A 23,297-nucleotide genomic window follows, 5' to 3' on the forward strand; every position below is an offset into this window, starting at 1 on the left:
CAAGATACCAAATTTCTACCTTTGACTCTCTTTTTGAGGTCACACTGGGTTTGTGCAACACCCCAGCGGTCAGAACCCTTGGAAAAATTCCATCCCGCTGTGTGGATTGATCTGAAGCCCAAATTAATCAGTTTAAGAAAATTAAAACAATAAAAAGCCCAAACTACTGATTGAACTGATGCTGTAAGTTTGGTTTGAAACTTTGAATGCACTCAAAAGCATCTGGCATTAAATGTCTTCACCATTGATTCCAAAAAACTACATTTTAATGATTTCAAATCTCTTCCAAGATGCAATTAGTGCTGTGATGTTTCTGTCATCAGTGGAAATCAGCTCCGCTCAATTAACACATCACTTTTTTTTTCAGTTTTTTTTTAAATTTTTCATCTTAAAGTGATTTTAATATTATAGTTTTTTTCTTTCAGATTCATCTCTTAATTTTCCTGATTTTTCACTCATGTTTGTCATTTTATTTTACTCCATTTCATCCCCTTTGTTAGGCCAGTAATCTGGCCACAGAACTGCAGGGCAAAGAGCAAAAGCTTCTTGACCTTGAGAAAAACTTGAGTGCAGTAAATCAAGTTAAAGATTCTTTGGAAAAGGAACTTCAAGTTTTGGTGAGTAAAACCCCAAAATTTCGACTTTACTCTTTGGATTTTGGGTTTTCATGGTGAGAGTGTCATTGAAATCTGTGGATCAGTTCTGAGCAAAGTCTTTCCAAGCTGTTTTACTCAGGGAAAGAAGGCAAGGAAGTGGTTCATGGATAATGGGAGCTGAAAAGAGCATTTCACTGGAGTCCTGTGTTAGCAGGAGTTTTGTGTAAATAAAACTCACCAGTTTATGGATTGCAGAATTAAACTAAAATTAAACTAAATCAAAAGCAGCCTGGAGTTTTGGACTGCTCATTAAGGAACACATGGCCCTTAATTATAAGTGTTTTAGTGATTGTTACACACTTCTTACAAATGGTTTTTAAAGACATTTTTCATCTGATTTCTTATTTTGTAAATTTAACTAAATTTCCAAATATTCTTTACCTGGGGAGAGGGGGGTTCCTGAGGAACTACACCAGAGTAGTAACAAAAAAATGGGCTTTTTGTTTTTACTTTCCATGGCCAACAGTAAATATTCAGAGTTGGTGGAAGAGCCTCACTTGTCTTCCTCAATATCCCCCTTTTTCTTCACTGTCTGTCATCAATGCTTGCTGGAAAACACTGGTGAGAGTTGGATCACAGATGTCACTGTGCAGCCTGTGAGCAGCAAGGATAGAGACCCCAAAATCAGGCTTCCTACTCTAGAGAAGTTATTTGAATGTTGAGGGACTTCCTTGCAACCAAAGAAAGAGAAGATCTTGCTTTATGTTGCTGAACAATCTGTGCTGAACTGTAATTCAGAAACCTCAGATCTATTTATGATGGGAGCAAACACTTCCATTTTGTACTTGAAAAATACCTAAAATAAAGTCAGTGGTTGAGTTGTACTGTCATCACCAAACCTCACCTTGGGTTTTTATCCATTTTCCAGAAAGAAAAGTTTACTAGTGCAGCTGATGAAGCGCAAAATGTTCAACGGGCTATGCAAGGTATGTGCTGCTGAAGTGAACAGAGCTGAAAAGCTGCAGGAATTACATGCAAAATAAAGAGGTTTTTAAATGCCTTCAGATTTACCCCTGGTGGCCCAGCACTGTCAGTGGCTGTGGAAAGGCCAGGGTTGCTTGCAGCCTCTAAAGAGTAACAGTCCTGACAAGCAGGTGGAATTGTCTGCATCTAAGTAGTTATTTGCTAACTTTTGTTTTCAAAATCTTCCTTGCCTAGAAACAGTGACAAAACTGAACCAAAAAGAAGAGCAGTTTGCACTCATGTCTTCAGAACTGGAACAGCTCAAGTCTGGTTTGACTGGTAAGGAAGGATAAAATGGGCTGTTTTGAAAATTGCAGCAACTTTGTGCTTTCCTGTGCCTCCTGTAGTCGGTAAAATGCTTCCCCCAGTGCCTGTGCCTGCAAAGGAAGGGCTTTCTTGTGGGCAGAAAGCAGCTGTTGTGGGCTGTGAGCAGTGACCCAGCAGTGATGATAATGCTCAGGAGATGGTGCAGTAAGGCCCAGGATTTGCTACCTGGGTGTGTTAAAATCAGTACTTAAATTCTTGTTTGACATTGCAACAAACCCCCCCTGTGGGGATGGTCAGACCCCAGGCAAAGGCTCAGGGACCAACCTGGGGGGTTACAAACATGAACAGTTCCTTCTCAGCCTTGTCCATAAGCACTGTGCTCTTTTTGAGGACACCAAACAGCCTGTGTCAGTCTGGGTGTCTCCTTCCCCTCTCCCAGGAGGCCTTGCTGGGGCTGGAGAAGGGATCCCAGGGGCTGTTGGTGGCAGTGCCTGCCCCACACTGAGTCATTTTTTTGACTTCACTGTTCATCCTGTGCTGCTCTGCTGAGCAGCTGCTGATGCTCTCACTGGAGGGTGTGCAGATCTTCCTCCAGTGCTTCCTTACCCTCTGACACAGCAGAACCTGTACCCACCTCTCATGGCCTGATGTGACTCACTTCTGAGACAAAGAGTTCATGACTAGTTGCTCTTTACTGTTCCTGAAAAGTTCTTAACCTTTTGCTTCAGTTCAAAGTTCAAACAGTCATAATCTTTAATTTTAAGGGCTGATTTGCAAGGTCTGTACATCAAAATTGCTGTTTATGGTTCTTCACCATAACTACCCTTCCTCTTAAATTTCCCAGCCTAACAACCTTTGTTTTGCCCAGAGATGGAGAGGAAGCTGAAGGAGCGAGAAGAGAGAGAGCAGCAACTGGTGGAAGCTAAAGCCAAACTTGAAAATGATATTGCAGAGATCATGAAGTCCTCAGGGGACAGCTCTGCCCAGCTCACCAAGATGAACGATGAGCTGCGCTCCAAAGAAAGGTATTTGCTGGTATTTCCTCTCTGCCAGAGCTTTGTGACATCAATTCCTCACTCCCACACTCCCAGCTCCTCATCTGATTTTTCTGTAAATATCTGAACAAAATGCTCCCCAGTGTCACATTGATATGACAAGTGAACTTATTCCAGCAAACTAAATTAATCAAAACAGGCTCCTGGGAGTGATTTGAAGAGCATCAAACATTTATAATTCTAAAATTCTTATATAATGTCTTCTCATTGCCCAGAGTAAATGACCTTTTTAGTAACCTAGACTGTTTTGTCACTGTGCTTCAGGATTACTTGATTGCCTGATAAGCTCAGTTTATTTGGATATATAAAAGACTTGGGTCACATTTTTTCTAGCAAGAGAAAATGTGTTTTTTTCCAAATGAAAATTGTTGTTCTTTACCTTTACAAACCCCCAGACTGGGGGTTGCTCTGGCAGCTGCTCTGCACACGAGTAAGGAGCAAGTGCTTGGTCTCCCCTGTGTATATTGAATTTAGCAAAATATTTTCTTTATGTTAAATAATTAAATCTCTTTCTAAGTGCTTGGACAGGATATAGAACTTCAGCATAACTCTGACTCTTTCATCTCTGTGCTTGTGGTGCTGTCAGCAGAAAGTGATGTCCTTTCATTTGGGCTTTCCAGGCAGTTGGAGCAAATACAACTTGAGCTCACAAAAGCAAATGAAAAGGCTGCTCAGCTTGAGAAAAACGTGGAGCAAACAGCCCAGAAAGCTGAGCAGAGTCAGCAGGAAACTCTCCAGATTCATCAAGCAGAACTGAAAAATCTGCAGGATCAACTGACAGACATGGTAAGGACTCTAAAAGCACCAAACTGGGTGTGGGACATCGTCCCACTGCTGCCTGACCTGTGCCTGTTCCATCTGCCACCAGAAAAAGCAAATCCAGACCAGCCAAACTCAGTACGAAGATCTTCAGGCAAAGTATGAAAAAGAAAATTCTGAGCTGGTGGCCAAACATGATGCAGAAATCCAGGGGTTCAGGCAGAACCTGCTGAGTGCAGAGGAGGCTCTGAAAAGTGCCCAGAGGAAAAACACCGAGCTGGAAACACAGACCGAGGAGCTGAGGAAGGAGGTGGAACAGGCCAAAGTAGGTGTATTTTGTTACTCTGGGAGTAATTTAAGGTTGAAATCCTTCTGTCTCAGTGAATCCCTGGGGGTTTTTTTCTGCTTCGACCTTTCATAGCAAGATTTTTGCATTGTTTTCCTTTTTGAACTTTTCCAGGGTAGGTGGATATGGGATGGGGAAGAGAAGCACACAGGACTGACTGTTGTTAATTCTTCTCTAAATTACACAAGAATTGATGAAATCCAGTTCTTTGATGTTAACAATTTATGCTCAGAGATAATGTGGCTCAGCACAGTCACTTGGAGCCAAATGTCATTCCCTGGTTTTTTAAATGTTGAATTTTAAGATACATGGTGAACCATTTCATTTAGAAGTGCTGCACCCCTGGAATTTCATTCTGTAGTACAGTCCCATAAGATCTGCATCTATTTAGTGTGTAGCTTGACTTCAGTAATTTTAGTTTTTCCTCCTGTTTCTTTGACATTACTGCTTGCTTTCATCCCTCATCAGTTATTTACTATAATCTTTGGTTTATGCTTTAGCAAAGTATTTAGTGTATAAATTGACACACAGTATTGACACCACTGCTGTGGGGGTTTGAATTAAGGGGGTTATGACAATATATTTTTGAGAGAATCATGAGAATTATCTACAGAAGGTGAAATTGAGAATTAGAATATCTAATATCGATATCAATATCTAATACAACTCTCTGCATTTTAATTTACTTAGAGTCTCATTAAATAATTCTGTGGCTCTTCTTTCTGAGTTATTTACATTCAGACAGTTTGTTGAGAGTAGTTTTAAAAAACAAGATGAAATCTTGTATGGAGGAACTTTTAAACCATGATATTTATTATTATTGTTATTATTGTTGTTATTATTATTATTATTATTATACCACTGAAAGCTTCTCTTGTGGATGGGAGGTGTTCTGTGATGTACCAGGGGGGTCTGTCAGCAGTTGAGTTCACACAGGGACTGTGTGTCAGTGTATACACTTTTAAAACTTGAATTAAAATTGCTCTATTTGCCCTTAAAGCACATTTCTCATTTGTCTGCTTGACTTCATTTTTGTTTTCCCTTCTCCCTGACTTTATTTCTTTAGTCCCTGAGCTCTGTGTTAACATCAGCCAGAAAAGAACTTGAACTAATGTCAGACCAGATGAGGGGTTTGATGGCAGAAAAAGAGACCTTGGCACAGGAGGGGAATGCTTTAAAATTAGAGAGAGGTTCCTTGTTATCAGAACTTAAAGAACTGGAATCAAAGATTTCGTTAATGCAACAAGACCAAGAAGAACTGAAGACAGAAAATCAAAGAATCCTAAAGCAGAAGGAAGAAGCTGAGGCCAAAAGGCAGCAGGAGAGCACAGAGAAGGGAGCACTGGTCTGTGAGAAAAGCAAATTACTGTGTGAACTCGAGGCAGCCCAGGGAGACCTCCTGAAGGCAGCTCAGGAGAACAATGCTCTCCGGTCCTCCGAGTCAGCCTTGCTCCTCCAGCTGAGAGAACTCGAGGCCAGCAAAGATGCCCTGGGTGTGGAATGTCAGAAACACACCAAGGAATGGGAAGAACTGGGGAATTACCAGAGGAAACTTTTGGAAGAGAAAGATGCAGTTATAAAGGACAAAGATGATGTTATCCAGAAGCTGGGAAGTTCCTGTGAGGCCTTGGCCAGGGATCAAAGGGAGCTCCAGCAACAACCGTCAGCAGTGACTGCAGAGAGAGATTCAGCCCTGGGGGAACACTCAGCTCTTCAAAATACCCTTGGAGCCCTGAAAGAGGAGCTGAGCAGTGTCCTGCAGACAAGTCAGAGTCTGCAGGCAGAGAAGAAGGTGCTCCTGGAAAGCATGGAAGAGCTGAGAGTGAGTTTGGACAACGCGGTCAGTGAAAACCAGGAGTTAAAAGTGAGAGAGAAAGAGATGCAAACACAACTGGAGACTGAGCACAGGGAACTCACAGTTGTGAGGAAAGACAATGTGGAGCTTGAGAATTCCCTTGGGAGTCTCACTCGCCTCCTTGAGGAAGTGGAAGCCTCAAGAGAGACACTCCATTTGGAATGTTCTCGGCTACTTCAAGAGAAAGAGGCTCTTTCTTCATCAGAACAAAAGCTTTTGGTTGAGAGGGAGGAACTTCTAAATGAAAATAAGGCAATTGCTGAGAAGCTTGTGAAGGCCTCAGCAGAGGCTGAGCTGGCTGAGAGAGTCTGCACTGAGAAAATAAAGGAACTGGCCTCAGAAAAGGAATCTGTCGTTCAGAAGTCGCTGCTGTTGGAAAAGCACAATGAAGCTCTTCTCCAAGAGAAGGAGGAATTGGAGAAAAAATACTCAGAGCTTCTTGAGGAAAACAAGTCTTGTGCAAAGGCAATTTGTGATCTGAGGAGAGAACACGAACTGGGCGTCTCGTCCAGGAACGCTCTGGCCCAGGAGAATGTTGTGCTCCAAGATTCCATCGAAGCCCTCAAGGCAGAGCTACGTGAGAAGACTGTAGAAAATGAAGAGCTAAAAGCCTGTAAATGTGACCTTTCCAACCTTCTGAAGGAGGCCCAGGATGCCAGAGGTGTGTTAGAAGGTGAGCTGGCGGCGGCATCACGGGCCGAGCAGGTCCTGTCGTCTTCCTTGAAGACCTGCTCCTCTGACAGGGAAAAGCTGACCAGGGAGAGGGATGAACTGCAGGAGAGGTGTCAGGAACTACATGGAGAGGTTGCTGCTGTGAAAGAAAACTTAACCATGGAAAAGGAAGCTAGAAAACTGGACAAGGAATCGTTCCTGTTGGAACGTGTGGAACTTCAAAGCACCATCAGCTGCTTAGAGAAGGAGGTGGAAGAGCTGAGAGAGAAAAATAAGGGATTTCTGGCTGAGAAAGAACTTCTAGTTCAGGAGAAAGAAAAATCTGATATTAAACTGGTGGAAATAATGAAAGAGAAAGAAGCCCTGTGTGCAGAGAAGGAGCAGCTTGTTTCCAGCATGGAGCAGCTGAGAGGTGACTTTGCTTCCGTGTCCAAATCAGCAGCAGAATTCCAGGACCTGCACGGCCGTGTCTGCCAGAGGCTGGAGGAGCTCCAACCCAGGCTGGAGCTGATGGAGGAGGAGAGAACAAAGTTACTTGAGGAAGTGGACAGTCTGAGGGCTGAGCAGAAGAGTCTGGTCCTGAGTAAGGAAGAAATAGGAAATGAGAAGGAGAAATTCTCCCAGGATTATTATAAGCTGTGTGAGGAGGTTACACTTTTAGAGCAAACTAACAGTGACCTCTCAGGCAAATTGTTGGAGTCTCAGGGCAAAAATGAGATGCTGCAGGAGGAGATGAACAATCTGGCTTTGAAAATAAAAGAAATTGAGACTCTCCAGGCCCAAACAGTAGCACAGAAACTGGAGGTATTGAAATATAGTTAAACAGTCAAGTTCTACTAATCCTGAGCACTAACCTCTGATTTCCTCTGCACCTCATTGCACACTCAGCACTTTATTTCCATGTGAACAGGCTGGAATTCTGGGCTCACTCTCAGTATGTTACTTTGGGTTTGTCACAAGTTGTGAGCCTGAAAGACACTTTATTTTTTTTTTTTAAATATTTTAACTACAAAAGCCTCTGTTGGCGCTGAATGGTGCAAGAAAACAACATAAACTGTGAATAAAAGGAAGCTCTGTTCCCTGAATCTGGGAGGAGACACTGAGCAGCTCCTTCTGGTGAAGGACTCTGCAGCTTCAAGTCCAGAGTATTGATAGATAAGGTTTAGATTAGATCTTTTTGTTAAATTACTACAAACTCCAAATTTGAGTCACTCCAAAAAAAATGAAGCAATATGCTGCTCCTGGAAATGTAATTGGATAAAAGCGGTGTAAGAGACTGGGAAAGACACTGACAACTCTGGTGTTCTTTTATTCACAGAATTGTTTTGTATTCACCACCAACAAATTGTGTAAAGGATTTTGAATGTCAGTTTGTGTGGCTTAAAGCCCTGAAAACCACTTTAAATAGAAATTGGGATCAAGATACCCTGTGGATGATACCTACATGAGTGTTTTAATATCCTTGGGAAGTATTTCCTTTCGTGAGGCCACAATGAACAATAAAATAACTCCATAATTGGCTTTATCTCCTAGTCCATTACTGTCCAAATTTTTGAGGTTTTGTAATTCCATATTTTCTGAAAACACACCAGACTGTTGGGAGTGAATATCTACTGAACTACTACTGTCTAAAGAGGTCAGAGGTCTAAGAGCAGCCACAATGGTGGTAATGAGAAATCCAGGAAGGAAAACAGGGAACGGATTTCCTCGGTGCTGACACGAGCATGAGGTTATGATCTGTCTCTGCATGGAATCGAATCTTCTCCACTGAAATTTATACTTTATGCAGCTTCAAAATGCAAATAAATTCCCAGTTGAAGTCCTTATTTAACTGGGAAGCAGCTGGCAAACCGCGGAGCTGTGCATGAAGTATTGGGGTTCATCTTTTGCTGTCAGAGGTCCCTTTGGTAATAAGTGCTTTTTTCCCCGCTCCCCTTTATTTATAGGCTGCCAAAATGGCAGAAGATGTTTTCCAGGCTGTGGAGCAGGTGACCAAGGAGAAGGATGCCATTCACAAAGAAAAAATTGAAACTTTGGCCTCTTTGGAGAACTCGAGACAGACGAACGAGAAGCTCCAGAATGAAGTAAATCACATTTAAATGCTTTTCTATGAAAAGTTTGGCCTGGTTTGTAAGAACAGCTTCTGAATTATGGAGAATTAGATGGGGCAGGAGAGGATTCTGTCATCTGCAGCTCCATAATTCTGGTAGGGAACAGCTGGGCTGCCCTAAATGTGCTAAAATGGGAACAATTTCCAGCGAGATCTGAGGGCTCGAGAATTAGAAATGGTGACGTTTATATGGGAGGGGTTCACTTTCTGGATTAAAAAACAATCCCCAGGGCCCTGTAATGCCATGAGAATGGCTGGAGATTATCTCTTATATAATATCATGTGTGGCTGGATGGGAACACATCAGGTTCACAAGCTCGGGGTGTTTCCCTGGTGGACACAAGCTCAGGAAATAGATGGACTACAGTTTGTCCCATTCTGCAGGGAATTCATTTCCTGAGCTGGCAGGCACAACACTCACCCTATTGAATCTCAGAAATTAAGGTATGGAAAAGCAGAATTTACTGGTTATCTTAGAGGAATAAAGATCAAGGAACAGGTAATTTTAGCAACAAGCTTTGCATTTAAAAACAAATAATGCTTTGAGTGGTGCAGCAGTTGATGGAGCTGAGGGGCTTTGGGCTTTACCTCTTTACATCAAATTCCTGTAAACTGCTCCCCAATGGACTTGGAATTCTCTGTGCTGCTCAGTTTGGATGCAGAAAGTCTCATAACATACAGGCTGGATTAATTTAAGGGCTAAAGCTGGAAAATGGACCAGCCCAGGCCCCATTTTGCTGGACATCATGTCCTGAGAACTGTGTGGTTTCTTTGGTGTAACGAGGGTTTTTTTCCTCTTGAAGTTGGACATGCTTAAACAAAACAACCTGAAAAATGAAGAGGAACTTAATAAATCAAAAGAGCTTCTGAATCTGGAGAACAAGAAAGTGGAAGAACTTAAAAAAGAATTGTAAGTATTTTTGTTAATTTTTGGGGTTACATTTAACTTTGATTGTTTTAAGTATTGCCTTTCTGGTATCCTCACTACAAAGCAGGTATTAGGTCAAAATTAAATAGTAGTTTGGCATCAGAACACTGCTCCTGAATTGCTGATGAGAATTGAAGCAAGTCCTTGGAGCACTGTTTGAAATAATTTGTTTGTTGGAGGCTTCTGCCACCTGAGGGCACGAGATGATGTGAAAATCTTTATTATGAGAGAATTGTTTGATTTCATTACAAGTACACTTGGAGTGTTGTTTTAAGTGACTTTGTTTATAGCATATTTGGATCTACTTTTATTTTTCTTTGATGGCTTTATGCAGTTTATTCCTGTTGCCCCACTGTGCATTTGTTTCCTGAGTGGTACAAACCAAATATTACAGATAAAAATACATCTTGTGTGTTTTACATATATATAAAAATACATCTTATGTATTTTTGCTATATATATATAAATGCACATAATATATATTATATATATTAATATAAAATGTATGTAAATATATGTAAACCAGGAGAATTTCACAGCATTTCCACCTGGTGAGACAGGTACAAGAAATGGCTGAAAAATCTGAGTCACAGGAGATGCTGAACTCAGAGTTAATCAGAATTGTGTCTAAATGTGCCCAGTAACAGACCACAGATCCTTGTGTTTTGAAGTGCTTGATTAAGTTTCTGACTTAAGGGCTCTTCTACTTCCCACTATTATAAAAGTATTTTTAATATTCCAGTCAAGATTTAACTCTGTAGTAGTGACACACGGGAGTACTGAGACTCCTTTTGGTAAAAACTAAACAGTCATAAAAATGACTGTTCAGTGAAATGAAGGGGATCTCTTGTATTTTTTGAGAGATGTCAGATCTAAAAACTTGTGTTAGTCACTTGTGTCAGAGGCAGCATGCAAGATATGTGCAAAAATTTGTTGAAAATAAACTTCTTTTAAGGAAATCACATTTAGTAGCAGCACAGGCTGCAAAGCCTTTTTTTCCTTCAGCTTTTGTCTCATTTTCAGTTTGTATCTGTTAAAATAATGGAATAGATGAGAACCTTTTCCTGGTTTGCTTCCTGTGATCCCAAGGTCCAACATTCTTGAATGTCTGGATATCAGGGAGTAGTTAAATAGGTGGAACTGGAAGGGTTTTTCCTGTTGCCTTTTCTAGCTTTGTTTTTCTTTTTTTTTTTTGCTTTTTAAGCAATTCTGCTGTTTTACCTCTGGCTGCAAAATTCCCTTCTGTGAAAGCCCAGGCTGCAAACCTTGCCAAGACTTGTCAGTCCCTCCCCTGTGCTCCCAAATCCAAGCCTCGCTGGCCATGGGAACACGCAGAACTTGGAATCTGGACTTACCTCCCATTTCCGAGACCCTGATACAGAGAGGAAAAGGTGTTTTGTGCTGCTGCCCCCGGGGTTAACCCGAGCCCTGGGTTGTCCCACTATCTCAGCTCCCTTCCACACGTGACCTGGATGTGTTTTTCCGAGCTGTGGAGCTGCCTCTCTCCCCCAGTTTTCCCTGCCTGTCCCGTTCCTATGGTAACGATGCTCTCTGTGTCCTCGCAGCGAGGAGCTCAAACTGGCAGCAGCTCACAAGTCCCAGCAGCTCGAGGCTCTGCAGGAGGAGAACGTGAGACTGGCCGAGGAGCTGGGCAGGAGCAGGGAGCAGGTCACGAGCCACCAGAAGGTGAGAGGGGCCGGAGCCTTCCCGGATCCAGGTGGGAAGAGCCGCGCGAGCTCCTTGTGCCGCAGGTCGGTGCCTGGAGGATGAGCCGTGCTGGGAATGTTTCAGATAAATGTGGAAGCCACCTGCACGGGGAGGTTGGAAGTGCAGCTGACAGAAGGTTATGTAACCTCGAAGGGATCCTTGGGAGGCTTGGGAATGAGCATAAATTAAACGTGCTCTAGCCAAGGGAATTAACAGGCACTTGCTGGTTCTGTCAGGAGGGGAAATGGCCACGGACCAGCACTAAGGAAATGGAGCTGTTTAATTCTCTTATTCCTGCTCTCCCCACTAAAACAAGGAGTATTTAGGATGTATTTCAGAGTACTGTGTAAATGTGCTTGGTTGGACTCTGTCCCTAAGAAGTGCTGTGCATGTGTCTGCTCAAACTTCACACTGTGCCTGGACTGTGCTGCAGCCGGGCAGGGGTGCTGGGGGACTGGAATCCATGTAAATCCTTTTCTGGTGGCAGTTTATGGGGAGAAACAGACTCTCTTAAATTTATATTTTTATTTTTTGCTATTATATGTTGAACATGTTGTTGGAATCTTGAAGTACGGGCTTAGTTACCCAACTTGGGTCACTGGTACTTGCCAAAAAAACCCCAGATTTACAGCCACTACTGTGGTGGGTTTAATCCTTGTGCAGCAGTTCCAGTGACAGGCACACCTTGAAGGAATCTTGGGGAGATCTTGCCCAAAAGGAAGAACATGGAAGGCAGGGGTTTGTGTACTGCCTTTCTGAGATAGCACCTGTGCATAGGAGGGGGATCCTGCAACAGTCTTCATTTTTTGAAACCAAGAGGCTGATTTTTCCCCCAGGAGTCCTGGTTGGAAGTACTGAGGATCAGTGACTACAGCTCTGGCCGGTTCCTAAATCCTTTGAGCTGCTGACAGGAGTAAAGCTCAGGCTCCTTGATCCTCAGGAGCCTTTGGAGATGATGAGCAGAGTCCCAGACGTGTGGGCTCAGCACTGACTCACTCTGCATCTGAGTAGTGGGGTGGTAAGAAAAGGTCCTAAACAGCCCGTGGGAGCTGCTCCCCACTCCCACAGGCTTTCCTAAATTATTTCAGAATCCTTGAGGCAACCTGGTATTTTCAGGGAGAGTTGTAACTTGGAAAGGATTCGGCAGCACTGGTCAAATCTGTGAGCATTTTGACGCACAGAAAGCCCTGAGGGAAGGGATCCCTCCGCCCCAAAGCCATGGGCTGGCAGCTCAGTCTGGGACCTCCCTGCTTTCCTGACCTCCAGCATCCTGCTGTGTGCATCCTGCTGGCTATGGATCTGTCAGCAGGGCCCCTTCTCTCACTGCCAGGACAGACAGCTGTAATCTGGGAAGCACAGGGACGAATCCATCGCCTTGCAAACTGGAATAGTGTCGGTCCAGTTGCACCACAGCCTGTTCTGCCTGGGAATAGATGGCTCCGAGATCTGGAAGATCTGCTGGAGCTTGGAGACACAGTTTCTTTGCCTTCATCTGTGAGGAAGCTGTAATCTGAATCTTGGGAACATGGGAATGCTGCCTGTTGCATTTCCCAAATGTGCTATTTGGGCTGTGGTGTCTTCAGGTCTGGTGAACAGCAGGGCCTCCCAAAAGCCTGGGAGAGACCTTTGGTATCCCAGGTATCCCAACACCTCCTGTCAGGCCGTGCTCAGGCACAGTGGCCACAGGCTCTGGGCTCCCTGGGTTCAGGCTGGCTGTGGGGAGCAGGAAAAATGCTCCCATGAAAAATCCTCCAGTGGATTTGGAGGAGTGGCTGTGGTGGCAGTGAAGGGTTTGACACAGCAGGATGGCCCAAAGGGAGGGCAGTGAGGAGGAAAGCAGAACCCAGCAGAGCTCAGGCTGTGCAGGGTCTGTGCAGGTGCCTGTAAAATGCATCAGAAAGGGGCAAACATGGGTTTGGGAATTTTGAGCCGTCTCTATGGAAACCACATAAATTCTGGCAAGTATGTTGTCAACTGGGGTAGAGAATGTGTGGCTGCATGTGACACACTGTGCAAAATTAATGAATCCTGTGGCATGAATGATTTATCTGGACATCTAAAGGTTAAAGTGGCTCCCACCAAAGCAGCTCTTCTGTATTGATCCATAAATAATTAGCTGATTGTAATTCATTAAAGATTCGCATTCAGGCAGATTCTGAGCTCAGGGAACTTTTCTGGCTTCAAATTATTTGTTGTGGCATTTTGGGAGCCTCAGACCTGCCCAGGCATTTGAAGTTCATTGGAGAAAGTGTAGGAATATCCATGTTTTATGAATGATGTGCAGGGTCTGCTCTGAGGAAACGAGCCAGGGAGAGGATCCTGGGAAAGGCTGGAGACAGAAGGGGGTCCCTTCTCCCCTTCTCCCACAAGAGTCGTGCCTCCACTCAACCAGGGGGTTTGAGACTGCTTTAAGAATTTTTTATATTAAGCCTCTCTACACCCTTCTGGTATTTCTTTTTTGCATCAATAAAGTTGGGTGATTATGCCCAGCAAAATGATCCCAGTTAAGCTCAAAGCTGGAAGGTTTAAAAGCACTGCAGCACAGGAGAGGAGAAGGTAAGTTGTCAGAAAATGTGGAGGAGAGGGTTTCTCTCAGAGAGCTGCATTTAGCTGAGAGCTGGAGGCTGGAGACAACCTGCCTGCTCATGGGAACTGGTTTAACGCCTTCTGTGCCTGCGATCTGAATAGCTGCAAAGTGCTGAAAGAAGGCACTCAGGGAGAGACCAGGAGCTGTTGTCAGGGCTCTGGGGTTTCCATTATAAATGTATGTCTTGCTGACCTTGTGGATGAACCCTGAAAGCTTGTGAAATCCCACCAGAGACTGTTCTCAAGGCAAGGCTGGGGGATGTCTGCTACAGACGACAGTTCTCAGGGCTGACTTTGGCCACTGAGTAAGAAGAAAGGAGGAGGTGGTGAAAAAATAATTATTTGGCTTGAAAAGTACTTAATTTTTTCAGTTGTCTCTGTTTCTGGGCAGTTTGGATCCCAGGAACCTGCAGCAACAATATTTTCAGCTGAAGGCCTTGCTGGCTGTGAGGGCTGAAGGGTGGCCTTGCTGAGTTACAGGGTGGTAACAAACACCAACAGCTCTGGGGATCAATAGTTTAGCTGTAAATAAAATAAGAGTGCAGTAACAAATACAGATCAGGGGTACAATTATCCAGGTCAGGACAACAGCAAATCCAGGAATTCCCCAATACTGGCCAGGCACACAGAGGGTTCTCTTTGGTGTGTGGGGGGCCTGGAAATATCCCATAACACTGATCTCACACACTGGTCTGTACACAGGACGTGGAAATACTTTATTTAATTATTTTTATTTAAAAGTCTTAGCCCCTCACTACCTGATACTCTTGGTCACTGAACAATTTCTGTTTGGGTGCATGTCTGTGCCTGTAGAAAATCTGTTACTTTGAGGATTTTTGGGCTCTGTAGCCTCTTCCATGTTTGTTTTATGATGATAATGTTGCTCTGATATATTGTACTAAGGAAACAATCCTTAGTGTATTAACTGGAGTCTGTTTGTACTTGTGTTTTAGCTGGAAGAGGAGAGATCAGTACTCAATAACCAGTTATTAGAGATGAAAAAGAGGTAAGTTGTTCTTGCTGGTGTGTGTTTAACACACAGTCCTACAGAAAATGTAACACCAAAACCAAGAGCTGTTCTGTTCTGTGCTGTCCTGGTTAGAGTGCTGAGGTTGTCACATACTTTGGGTTAGAGATGGAATTGTCCATGTTTCCTTTAGTTCCACACCTCCCCACTGTGGTAATTCTTACCTGCAGTGACCAGTTCAGTGTTTGGTTTCAGTCTGCTCTGCACTGTTGGATTGTCCCCCAGTCTGATAAAAGCTTGTTTTCAGCTCTGACACGTCGTCGAGCTCTAAAGGAATAATGGCAAAATACAGAGGTGCTGATTAGAAGAAAAGGGGAAGAAGAAGGAAAAGCAGCAGTTACTCAGCACTGCCTGGCTGCTCTCATGATTTTGTGCAGTTTATTGTGGCAGGAGGTTATTGCAGTTCATTCAGCACTGCTTTTAAATCCCAGGAGATTTGTCCTGGGTGACTGGGGCATCCCTTTGTAAGCTGCTGTTCAGGGAACAGTCCCAAGTCACAAAACTGACTGTCTGTGCAGTGGCCAAGTGCCACAGTGTCCTGGGGAAAATGGGGGCTTTTCAGAAGTAGTTACATCAATCCTTAAAAACAACAGGGCTCCCCACGACACCTCGAGTGTTCCAGGAAAAACAAACTGTTACATTTCCTGGATTTGTAGTGGTCACAACAAAGACCAGTGAGCGGTACTTGGGTATTTATGCACATCCTTGGCTACTCAGTGGTGTCACTCGTCCCTTCTTTATTCCCTGATTGTTCTTTGGGAGGTGGGTTGTGCTCTGTTGTATCTCCCCCTCTTCTGAAGGACAGCAGGCACAGGGGGTGTTTCCCGAGCTGATGCTTCCCCAGGGAATGTCAGAGTTGGATCAGCTGTACCCCAGAGAGGCCAGTGAACAGCTGAGCCTCCAGCTTTCACCAGCCTGCTGAGCTGCATCACCAGCCACACTTTTTAAAGTGTGTTCTAAACAGTGTAACTCCTGGAAGTTACTTGAGGAAAGGGAGGACAGAGGGGGGACCAAGAATCCTTCAGTACTTTCCAGCAGTTCTGTTTCACAGAGGACATTTTAAAAGACAAACTCTTTAGTAAGTTCTAAAAAGGAAGGTCTGTGGCTCTGATCTTCCTTCTCCTTTTTTTACTCAGCTGCCTGACATAATCCAGACAGTTATGAAATAATTGAAGTGAATTTTACCTTCAGTGGGTTACACCAAAATGCCCAAATTTGTGACATTGCTCAGCAGTGGTGAATAAACTGCAATAAAGGGTAAAATGAGGAACAGGAACAGCCTCCAAGTGCAGGCACTGGGACTCAGAACATGCCAGCACATGGCACCAGTTGCTCACAAAAAAAGGCTGAATAAAGAGCTAATTAAATAAAAATAGAGAACAAACTTTCTAAATTCCCAAATTCCACTGAAGTTGGTGGCAAGAGGAGTGATAATTTCCTCCTTGTGTCTGAAGAATTTGAGGTGAACCAGAGCCATCTTTGTGTTCCAGTTAGGTCAAATCTCTAGTGGTGGTTTCCTCACCTTCCTTCCACCCCCAGGAATTCTCTTCCCCTATTTTGGCATCTCCTTACATGGAATAGCCCAGCTGGGAGTGACAGGAGTGTGTTGTTTGTGGCTCTGAGGGGGTTCTGTGTTACTCAGCTGTTGGGCTCACTGTGGGTTGATGTCTGACTGTCTTTGAGCTTCGCTATTTATCGATACTCATCTCATTCCTCTCTCTTCCCTTTCCTGCCCTTGCTTCCCTTGCTATATCTGTGTGTCTTTAATGGTAAGACTCAAGAAAGTCTATCCACGTTACAATAAATAATTTTAATTTTTTTTAAGTAAAGTTGTTGTACATATTTTGGCTGCCTTTGTCCCTTGGTGTCTTGCTTTTGTTTTGTAAAACACTCAGCTCTATATATATATATATATATGTATTATGAAAAAAAAAAGTCTATATATTTTTTACCAAAACAAAAAAGCCCCTTGGTGCAAATTTCATTCTTCCTTACAGTATTTTGCATTTCTACTCCATGTTTCTAACATGTGGTTCTTGTTATCTTGCATTTTTAAAGCTTACCCAGTAGCACTTTAAGGTATTTGCTTCATTCTTAGAATTTCTTATTTTTGTAGTAAGGGAAGAATCTGGGTGACCTTTTTAATGTTTAAACAAAACCGAACCCTCTCCCCCACGACTTCCACACACTGCTCAGAACATGGTTTAACCTCCTCAAAAAAGTGCAGTTTTAAAATGGCATCTGCAACAAAAAAGTCATGTTTATTGGTTTTCTTTACCTCTGGGCTGGCAAGAGGATGGTTTGGAATTGAACTGGCAGAAAAAAAATTTAAGTTCCCCAAATCAATTTTTTTTCTAATAAAATAAAGTTTCCACAAGGTTTTCTTTGCGAGCTCAGTTATTTCACAATCAGCATCTGCTCCTTACATTCAGTGTCTCTGTGACTCCCACTGCACGTGGTGCTTCCAGCATCGTGCACTTCCAGCTGAGACTCTGGAAGTGGACTGTGCTCCACACTTCTGGATCAGTGGGTAGTGCCAGCCACCTACTCTGGTTGTAGGTTCTTCAGTTCCAGAATTTTTGGGTCTCCCTCTGGAGCAGTGGAGCACTGTCCTGGGAAAGTTAAAACCGAAGCTCCAGCACAGGGACCTTTTTCCCCTCTTGTTTTCTCTCCTCTTTTCTTCTCTCGTTTCTCTCCCCTTGTGTTTTAGTATTGGAGACTCCTGTATTGAGTTTGTAAACCTCTTCTTTCTCTCCTTCCCAACTGTTTGCCTTTTTCAGCCTCTCAGGGCTGTGGTGCTGAAGCCAAGCCCGATAAATGGCGAATGATCCGTATTTGTGCAAAGAGCGTCTGTTTGGTCCTGATCTCTCCATGAAGATCTGACCAAGTGGAAACATTGGCTAAATCACAGGCTCCTGAGCAGGAGCTGAGTCACTGGGCTTTCCATCTGTCCTCCCACAGCTGTGTCTTCAGCACAGGGGAGCTCGGGAGAAGTCTTGGGGACAGCAGAGCTTGTGAGCAGTAACTCACAGATGTGCTTCCCAGACGTACTCACAATTTACTTCCCAGCAAATCCTGGATTTGCAGCTCTGTGGCTCGGAGAGGGCACCTCTTGCTCTGTCAGCAGCACCCCTTGCATTGGTGGCACATTCTTTCCCACAGCACCACGTGCCTTTGATCCAGCTCAGCAAAGCACTGAAAACCAGGGGTTAGGCTGGAGCATGTTTGGAATTCTGCTGAAGGACACGGCCACGGCTGTCGTGCTTTAGTGCTTTGCTGACTCAGGGTTGGCAAAGGGGACCTGTTTCATGCCAGTGCCCTGTTGGGTTTTATTAATGGGATGATAACTTGGATTTGAAGGCAAGATTGCTCAGTCTGCAAGTTGTTGTGTTTCTGCTTCTATTGATTCTCTCATTGTGAAAATACTCCAAAACCAAAACAACCAGAACCAAATCAACCCTCTGGTTCCTGTTTGGTAGCTGCCTCACTGCCTCAGCTTTTCTAAACCCCAGATTCTCCACTTGCTGCTTCCATTCCTGAGTACAATCTGAACAATGAAGGAATTGCATTGATTGTGCTCTCATTGTTGAGTTCCCCTTTCCCTCGAGTGGGGGAGATTTGTTGTGTTTCATGTCTGGGTATCGTGGCTCTCACTAACTGTAGATATTGTAGAGATGAAAACTTCGCCATTTGAACTTGATAGCTGTGCCCTGAGCATCCTCACACAGGATCCTGACCCCTGGGGCAGTCCTGGAGAGAGCAGTGTGGTTTGGGATCCCTGCACCCTGCAGGAGCTTGGAGAGCTGGCAGCCAGCTGGGGCACTGCTGGCTGTGCTGGAAAGCAAGTTTTTCCTGGAGAAAAGTAAATGTAGTGTTTAAAGGAACTTTTGGGGGGCTTTTTTAACCAAAACCTTTCAGCTTGTAAGGAGTTTTGTAGTGATACTCCTCACGTCAGAGGACAATAACTCATCCCTGTGTAGTGTCAGGAAGACTCACTTGCACCAGTGTGGGGATGTCACAGCTATGGTGCCTTGAGGCAGGAATTCTAGGCAGAAGTCATATCTCTATTAGATCCATGGAAAAGGTTGGGAAAACTGGACATATGTACACAGAAGGGGGTTGTGCCTGCTTTGGAAAATTTCTTTTTAACCCTTAGCCCACGAAGTCAAACAAGTCCCGTGTGGTTTCCGGCTGAAACTGTTGTTAAAGGCCCAGAAACTCTCCAAGTGTGTGTGCAGGAAATGATGATGTCACAGAAATTAGTGAGGACCAGCTGATATTTCCAGCCTCATCCATGCTTTGCATGACAACCTGTACAATGAGCTTTGCATGCCTGTTTTGTTGCTTGTTAATAATTTTCAAGAAGTAACAAAACTCTCAAGTCAGGTTTTGTGGAACATTGTGCAACATGTTTGTTTATCCTGTATCTCCCCAGTCTGTTAACTTGCTCCTTTAAATTCAAATGGATACGGTGCTATGCAGATTCTGGCATGTACTACCTAGGTAAAGTTTTTGCTTTGTTTCCACAGTTGTAACATCTGAAATGTTTATACATATTTAAAACCTAGTCAAGTACAGAATTGTAATTTGTTTTTTTAAGAACCACTTCTTACAGTAGTTTAATACTTGAAATTAAATAAAACTACTTTAGGCCACTGCAGTTATCCATTCATTAGATGATTTCTGGTTGTATTTGGTTTTCTTTTAGAGAATCAACTTTAAAAAAAGAAATTGATGAAGAGAGAGCATCCTTGCAGAAATCCATCAATGTTACTAGTGCCTTGATCACACAAAAAGATGAGGAACTGGAAAAACTCAGACATGAGGTAAATGGGGAATAGTGAATGGTTCCTAATTTTGATTAAGTTACAGGCAGAGGCTTTGTGTGCTGCCTGATTGTTCTTTAAAGTGGCACAGTTAAACCTTAGCATTAAATCTTTGGATACCTGTGCTGAGTTAGGTGACTCCTGGCACATGTTTTTGGTGCTCTTTAGCCCTGGCTGGGAGGGATGTGGTCTTAGTGCTCTGCCTTCGTGCTGGAAGGCCCAAACCCTCACATAACTCTTGCAGATCACGGTGCTCCGCGGAGAAAACGCCTCTGCAAAAACCCTGCAGTCAGTGGTGAAGTCCCTGGAGTCTGACAAACTGAAACTTGAGGAAAAGGTGAAGAACTTGGAGCAAAAACTCAAGGAAAACAACGAGCAGCCTTTAACTGTAACGAGCTCCTCAGGTAAAGCAAAACCTGCCCCACTGTCTGTGCCTTCAGCTGGAAGGTTGAGACCAGAGACTGTGACACTGTTTCAGTGTCTGCCTGAGCCACCCCCTGTGTCACATTACACCTGCTTTGGTTTCTTTTCTTTAAAGGGGACGCTGCGAATCTGCTTCAGGAGGAGATTGCAAGAGAGAAGCAGGTACTGGATGTGGACATGAGATGCTAAACCAGCAGTGGGGCCACAGGGGAGGGAAATCCAAAGACAGTCCCTATCAGGTTTTGTCAGTCGGGATTTTAATGGGCAGATTTGTCTTGTAGCCTTCAGCTTCTGAAGTGACAGTAAATATTAAGAATGAAGGGATGAGTGGTACTGGAGAACCAGTTCAGATTATGGGAATGTGAGGAAGCAGGGAATCAAGGGTGGCAAGGGCTGACCTGTCAGTGAGGTACAGCCCAGCAGAGCAAAGTCACTGCTCCCTGGCCTTCTTTCCAAGGGTTTCTTGGATGTGAATGAGCAAAAGGCATGGCCCACCTGAATCTGGTGCTTGCCAAATTGGAGAAATGGGCTTCCTGAGCTACTTCTAAGCTGCTGCAGTTGAAAATGTTGGCCTTGGCTTGTTCCCAACTGCAGAACTTGACTCAGAACGAGAGTTGGCCACAATAGAGAGGGAAGGTGCTCAGTTGGCACGTGCTGGGACCAGGAGAAATGTGATTCAGAGTGTGATAGTCATAGTGACCACGTGAAGTGCTGCTGTATCACAGAGGCCTGTGCCAACAAATGCCTAGGAAAGATGGTTAGAATAGAATCACCTTCTGCTCATTATATTAGATCACCAGTGTCAGTCCCAGTGATTAAATGTCCTTCCTAGCTGTGCAGTGATAGGAGGTGTCATGAACACGCACTAACCACCAATCTTTTTCTGGTTTTCTGCCTCCCTGAATTCACCTGCTGATGGCAACCCTTCCTTGCACCAGGGCGAGGTTGGTTCCACTTCTTGGCTTCCTTTATTTCATTCCCTGTTGATTTGCCAAGTGCTCCTTGGTTACATTCAGCAGTGCTGAGCTCTGGGCTGGGGCTGTGGGAGGTGCCATCCCCCTGCTCCTCTGACTGCCCTTGTCCTTGGCTCTCCCAGATCGACTTCCTGAATTCAGTGATAGTGGATCTACAAAGGCGAAACGAGGAACTGAACTTGAAGATACAAAGAATGTGTGAAGCTGCCCTCAATGGCAACGACGAGGAGATAAATAACTATGACAGGTACAAATCCCAAGGGAAACCTGGGCTCATGTTTTGGGAACTGTTGGTGGCAGCGGGTCGGGATCTGCACAATGCACCAGCCTGATCTCAGCCATGAGGAGGGACAGATGGAGATTTCTCTGGAGTTCAGTGGTTGAATCCAGCCTTCTTTTTACACTGGGATGTTCCTGGTGGTGCAAATGATTCTCTGTGGTTATGGACCACAAACATTCACTTACTGTGACATGTTTGTTGTCAGGCTTGATGGATCTGCCCTTCCCAAGTGCAGGAGAAGGGTCGTTGCTCTCAAGGGGCCGTAGCTGTGTTGGGATGGGGAGAGAAATAGAACTAAATAGAATAGTGCAGAGAAACAGAACTAAGAGCTATTTGATATATTGTAACTTCAGATCCCTCCAGGGAAAAGAGAAACTAGTTTACATGTGTTTCTTTTAAATGTCTGTATTTTTGCACAAACAGTGTGTTGTGTAGTAAATATTACAGTGTAGGGGATTGTGGGGGCACTGCAGGGTGGTGGAGGAGCTGAGATCTTCCCGAGGGGTTTGTAACTGCTGCTTGTTGAGCTCTGTGACGGTTCCTCAGTCTCAGTAATCACAGAGCTCACAGTGCAGGGCAGGGCCACAGGCCTCGCTCCCCTGTGAAGGAACCGTGTCCCCCTGACCTGTGCTGCCCTTGCAGTGAGGAGGAGAGCCTGTCCAAGAAGAAACCGCGCCTGTTCTGCGACATCTGCGGCTGCTTCGACCTGCACGACACCGAGGACTGTCCGACGCAGGCGCAGGCGCTGGAGGAGCCGCCGCACTCGGCTCACCACGGCAGCCGGCGGGAGGAGCGGCCCTACTGCGACACCTGCGAGGTGTTCGGGCACTGGACGGCCGAGTGCAACGACGACGAGACCTTCTGATGGCAAGGGAGGGACCGGCCCCGTGCCCCCCACGGACCTTTGGAACCACCAGCAGCTGCGTGTGCTGAATGTCAGGGAAAGGGACAGCGGTTCTGCCCCTCCCGCTCCCCCTGCCCGTCCGCCTCACAGGCAGTGAATGGATAAATTTTTGCTCCTCCACTAATAAATAACCCCTGTCCCTTTTTAACAAACTTTACGAAGGTAAATAAAAGATTTAACAAGTGACTTTATGCTGTTTTTTCCCAGGTTCTGGGTTTGTCCCGCCCGTAACAGGAAATGCTTCCGTGCTGTCGCATCTGTTGATGGGAAAACATGTATAGGAATGAAGCACTAGAGTTATATTAAAGCTTATTTAAATACCTTAAAAATATGCTGTTAATTTTCATATTTGCACTAAACCATTTTAAGGCTGAATTTGTACATTTAGATTTTTAAGCTTTTTTTTTTTTTTTGACACTGGACTGAGTTGAGAAATATTTCATCTTTATTTTCCTTTACTCCTTTGACTGTGATGTTGCTCGGTGCCGTGAGCTCTGGGTTGTGGTTTGGTGTGAAACATGGAAACCCGGCGCAGGTAAGGAAGGAACGGAGCTGCTGGGGGTTTTTGGAAACCCATATGCTGTGCACACCTGAAACAGTTTGTGGGACATCCCTGTTTTGCATTCTTTCAGCTTCTATATAGTGAGTGTGTGGTGTGTGTGTATATATGCATATATATATTAAAGTTATATTTTGGAAAAAAAAAAAAGTGTGTTTTCTTTCCTACCTTTCTGTTCTGTTTGGATTGTTAAGGGGTTCTGTGTGGGGTCAGCCAAGGACTGCACTGTAGATCACAGGTTGGGAAAGACCTCCAAGATCATCGAGTCCAACCTGTGACTGATCCCCACCTTGTCACCCAGGCCAGAGCACTGAGTGCCACATCCCACCTTTCCTTAAACACCTCCAGGAACGGTGACTCCACCACCTCCCTGGGCAGCCCCTTTCAATACTTGATCACC

At 44.4% G+C, this 23,297-nt stretch overlaps 2 protein-coding genes across 18 annotated transcripts in view; both read left to right on the forward strand.

Annotated features, from left to right (window-relative positions):
* The window catches only part of CLIP1 (CAP-Gly domain containing linker protein 1), a 61,864-nt gene extending 38,831 nt beyond the window's left edge, over positions 1–23,033 (forward strand). For 7 of the 17 annotated variants that reach the window (XM_029961165.1, XM_029961169.1, XM_029961170.1 and 4 more), the window contains 18 exons: positions 501–617; positions 1,525–1,582; positions 1,815–1,898; positions 2,755–2,911; positions 3,562–3,727; positions 3,810–4,025; positions 5,113–7,377; positions 8,520–8,657; positions 9,487–9,593; positions 11,177–11,297; positions 14,858–14,910; positions 16,990–17,010; positions 19,640–19,757; positions 20,002–20,161; positions 20,296–20,342; positions 21,119–21,124; positions 21,277–21,401; positions 22,077–23,033. In XM_029961165.1, coding sequence (XP_029817025.1) covers positions 501–617; positions 1,525–1,582; positions 1,815–1,898; positions 2,755–2,911; positions 3,562–3,727; positions 3,810–4,025; positions 5,113–7,377; positions 8,520–8,657; positions 9,487–9,593; positions 11,177–11,297; positions 14,858–14,910; positions 16,990–17,010; positions 19,640–19,757; positions 20,002–20,161; positions 20,296–20,342; positions 21,119–21,124; positions 21,277–21,401; positions 22,077–22,299 — 4,182 coding nt within the window. In that variant the 3' untranslated portion in view covers positions 22,300–23,033. Of the gene's footprint in view, positions 1–500; positions 618–1,524; positions 1,583–1,814; positions 1,899–2,754; positions 2,912–3,561; positions 3,728–3,809; positions 4,026–5,112; positions 7,378–8,519; positions 8,658–9,486; positions 9,594–11,176; positions 11,298–14,857; positions 14,911–16,705; positions 16,936–16,989; positions 17,011–19,366; positions 19,577–19,639; positions 19,758–20,001; positions 20,162–20,295; positions 20,343–21,118; positions 21,125–21,276; positions 21,402–22,076 lie in introns of those variants that run through there. The other 10 variants (XM_029961175.1, XM_029961176.1, XM_029961177.1 and 7 more) reach the window with 7 other exon arrangements.
* VPS33A (VPS33A core subunit of CORVET and HOPS complexes) overlaps positions 22,811–23,297 on the forward strand; it is a 9,584-nt gene continuing 9,097 nt past the window's right edge. Inside the window, exon 1 of the mRNA XM_029961211.1 lies at positions 22,811–22,873. Within this exon, the coding sequence (XP_029817071.1) occupies positions 22,811–22,873 (63 nt within the window). The remainder of the gene's footprint in view (positions 22,874–23,297) is intronic.

Source organism: Manacus vitellinus, unplaced genomic scaffold (genome assembly GCF_001715985.3).
Source record: "Manacus vitellinus isolate BGI_N305 unplaced genomic scaffold, ASM171598v3 scaffold_31_pilon, whole genome shotgun sequence".
Classification (NCBI taxonomy): domain Eukaryota; kingdom Metazoa; phylum Chordata; class Aves; order Passeriformes; family Pipridae; genus Manacus; species Manacus vitellinus.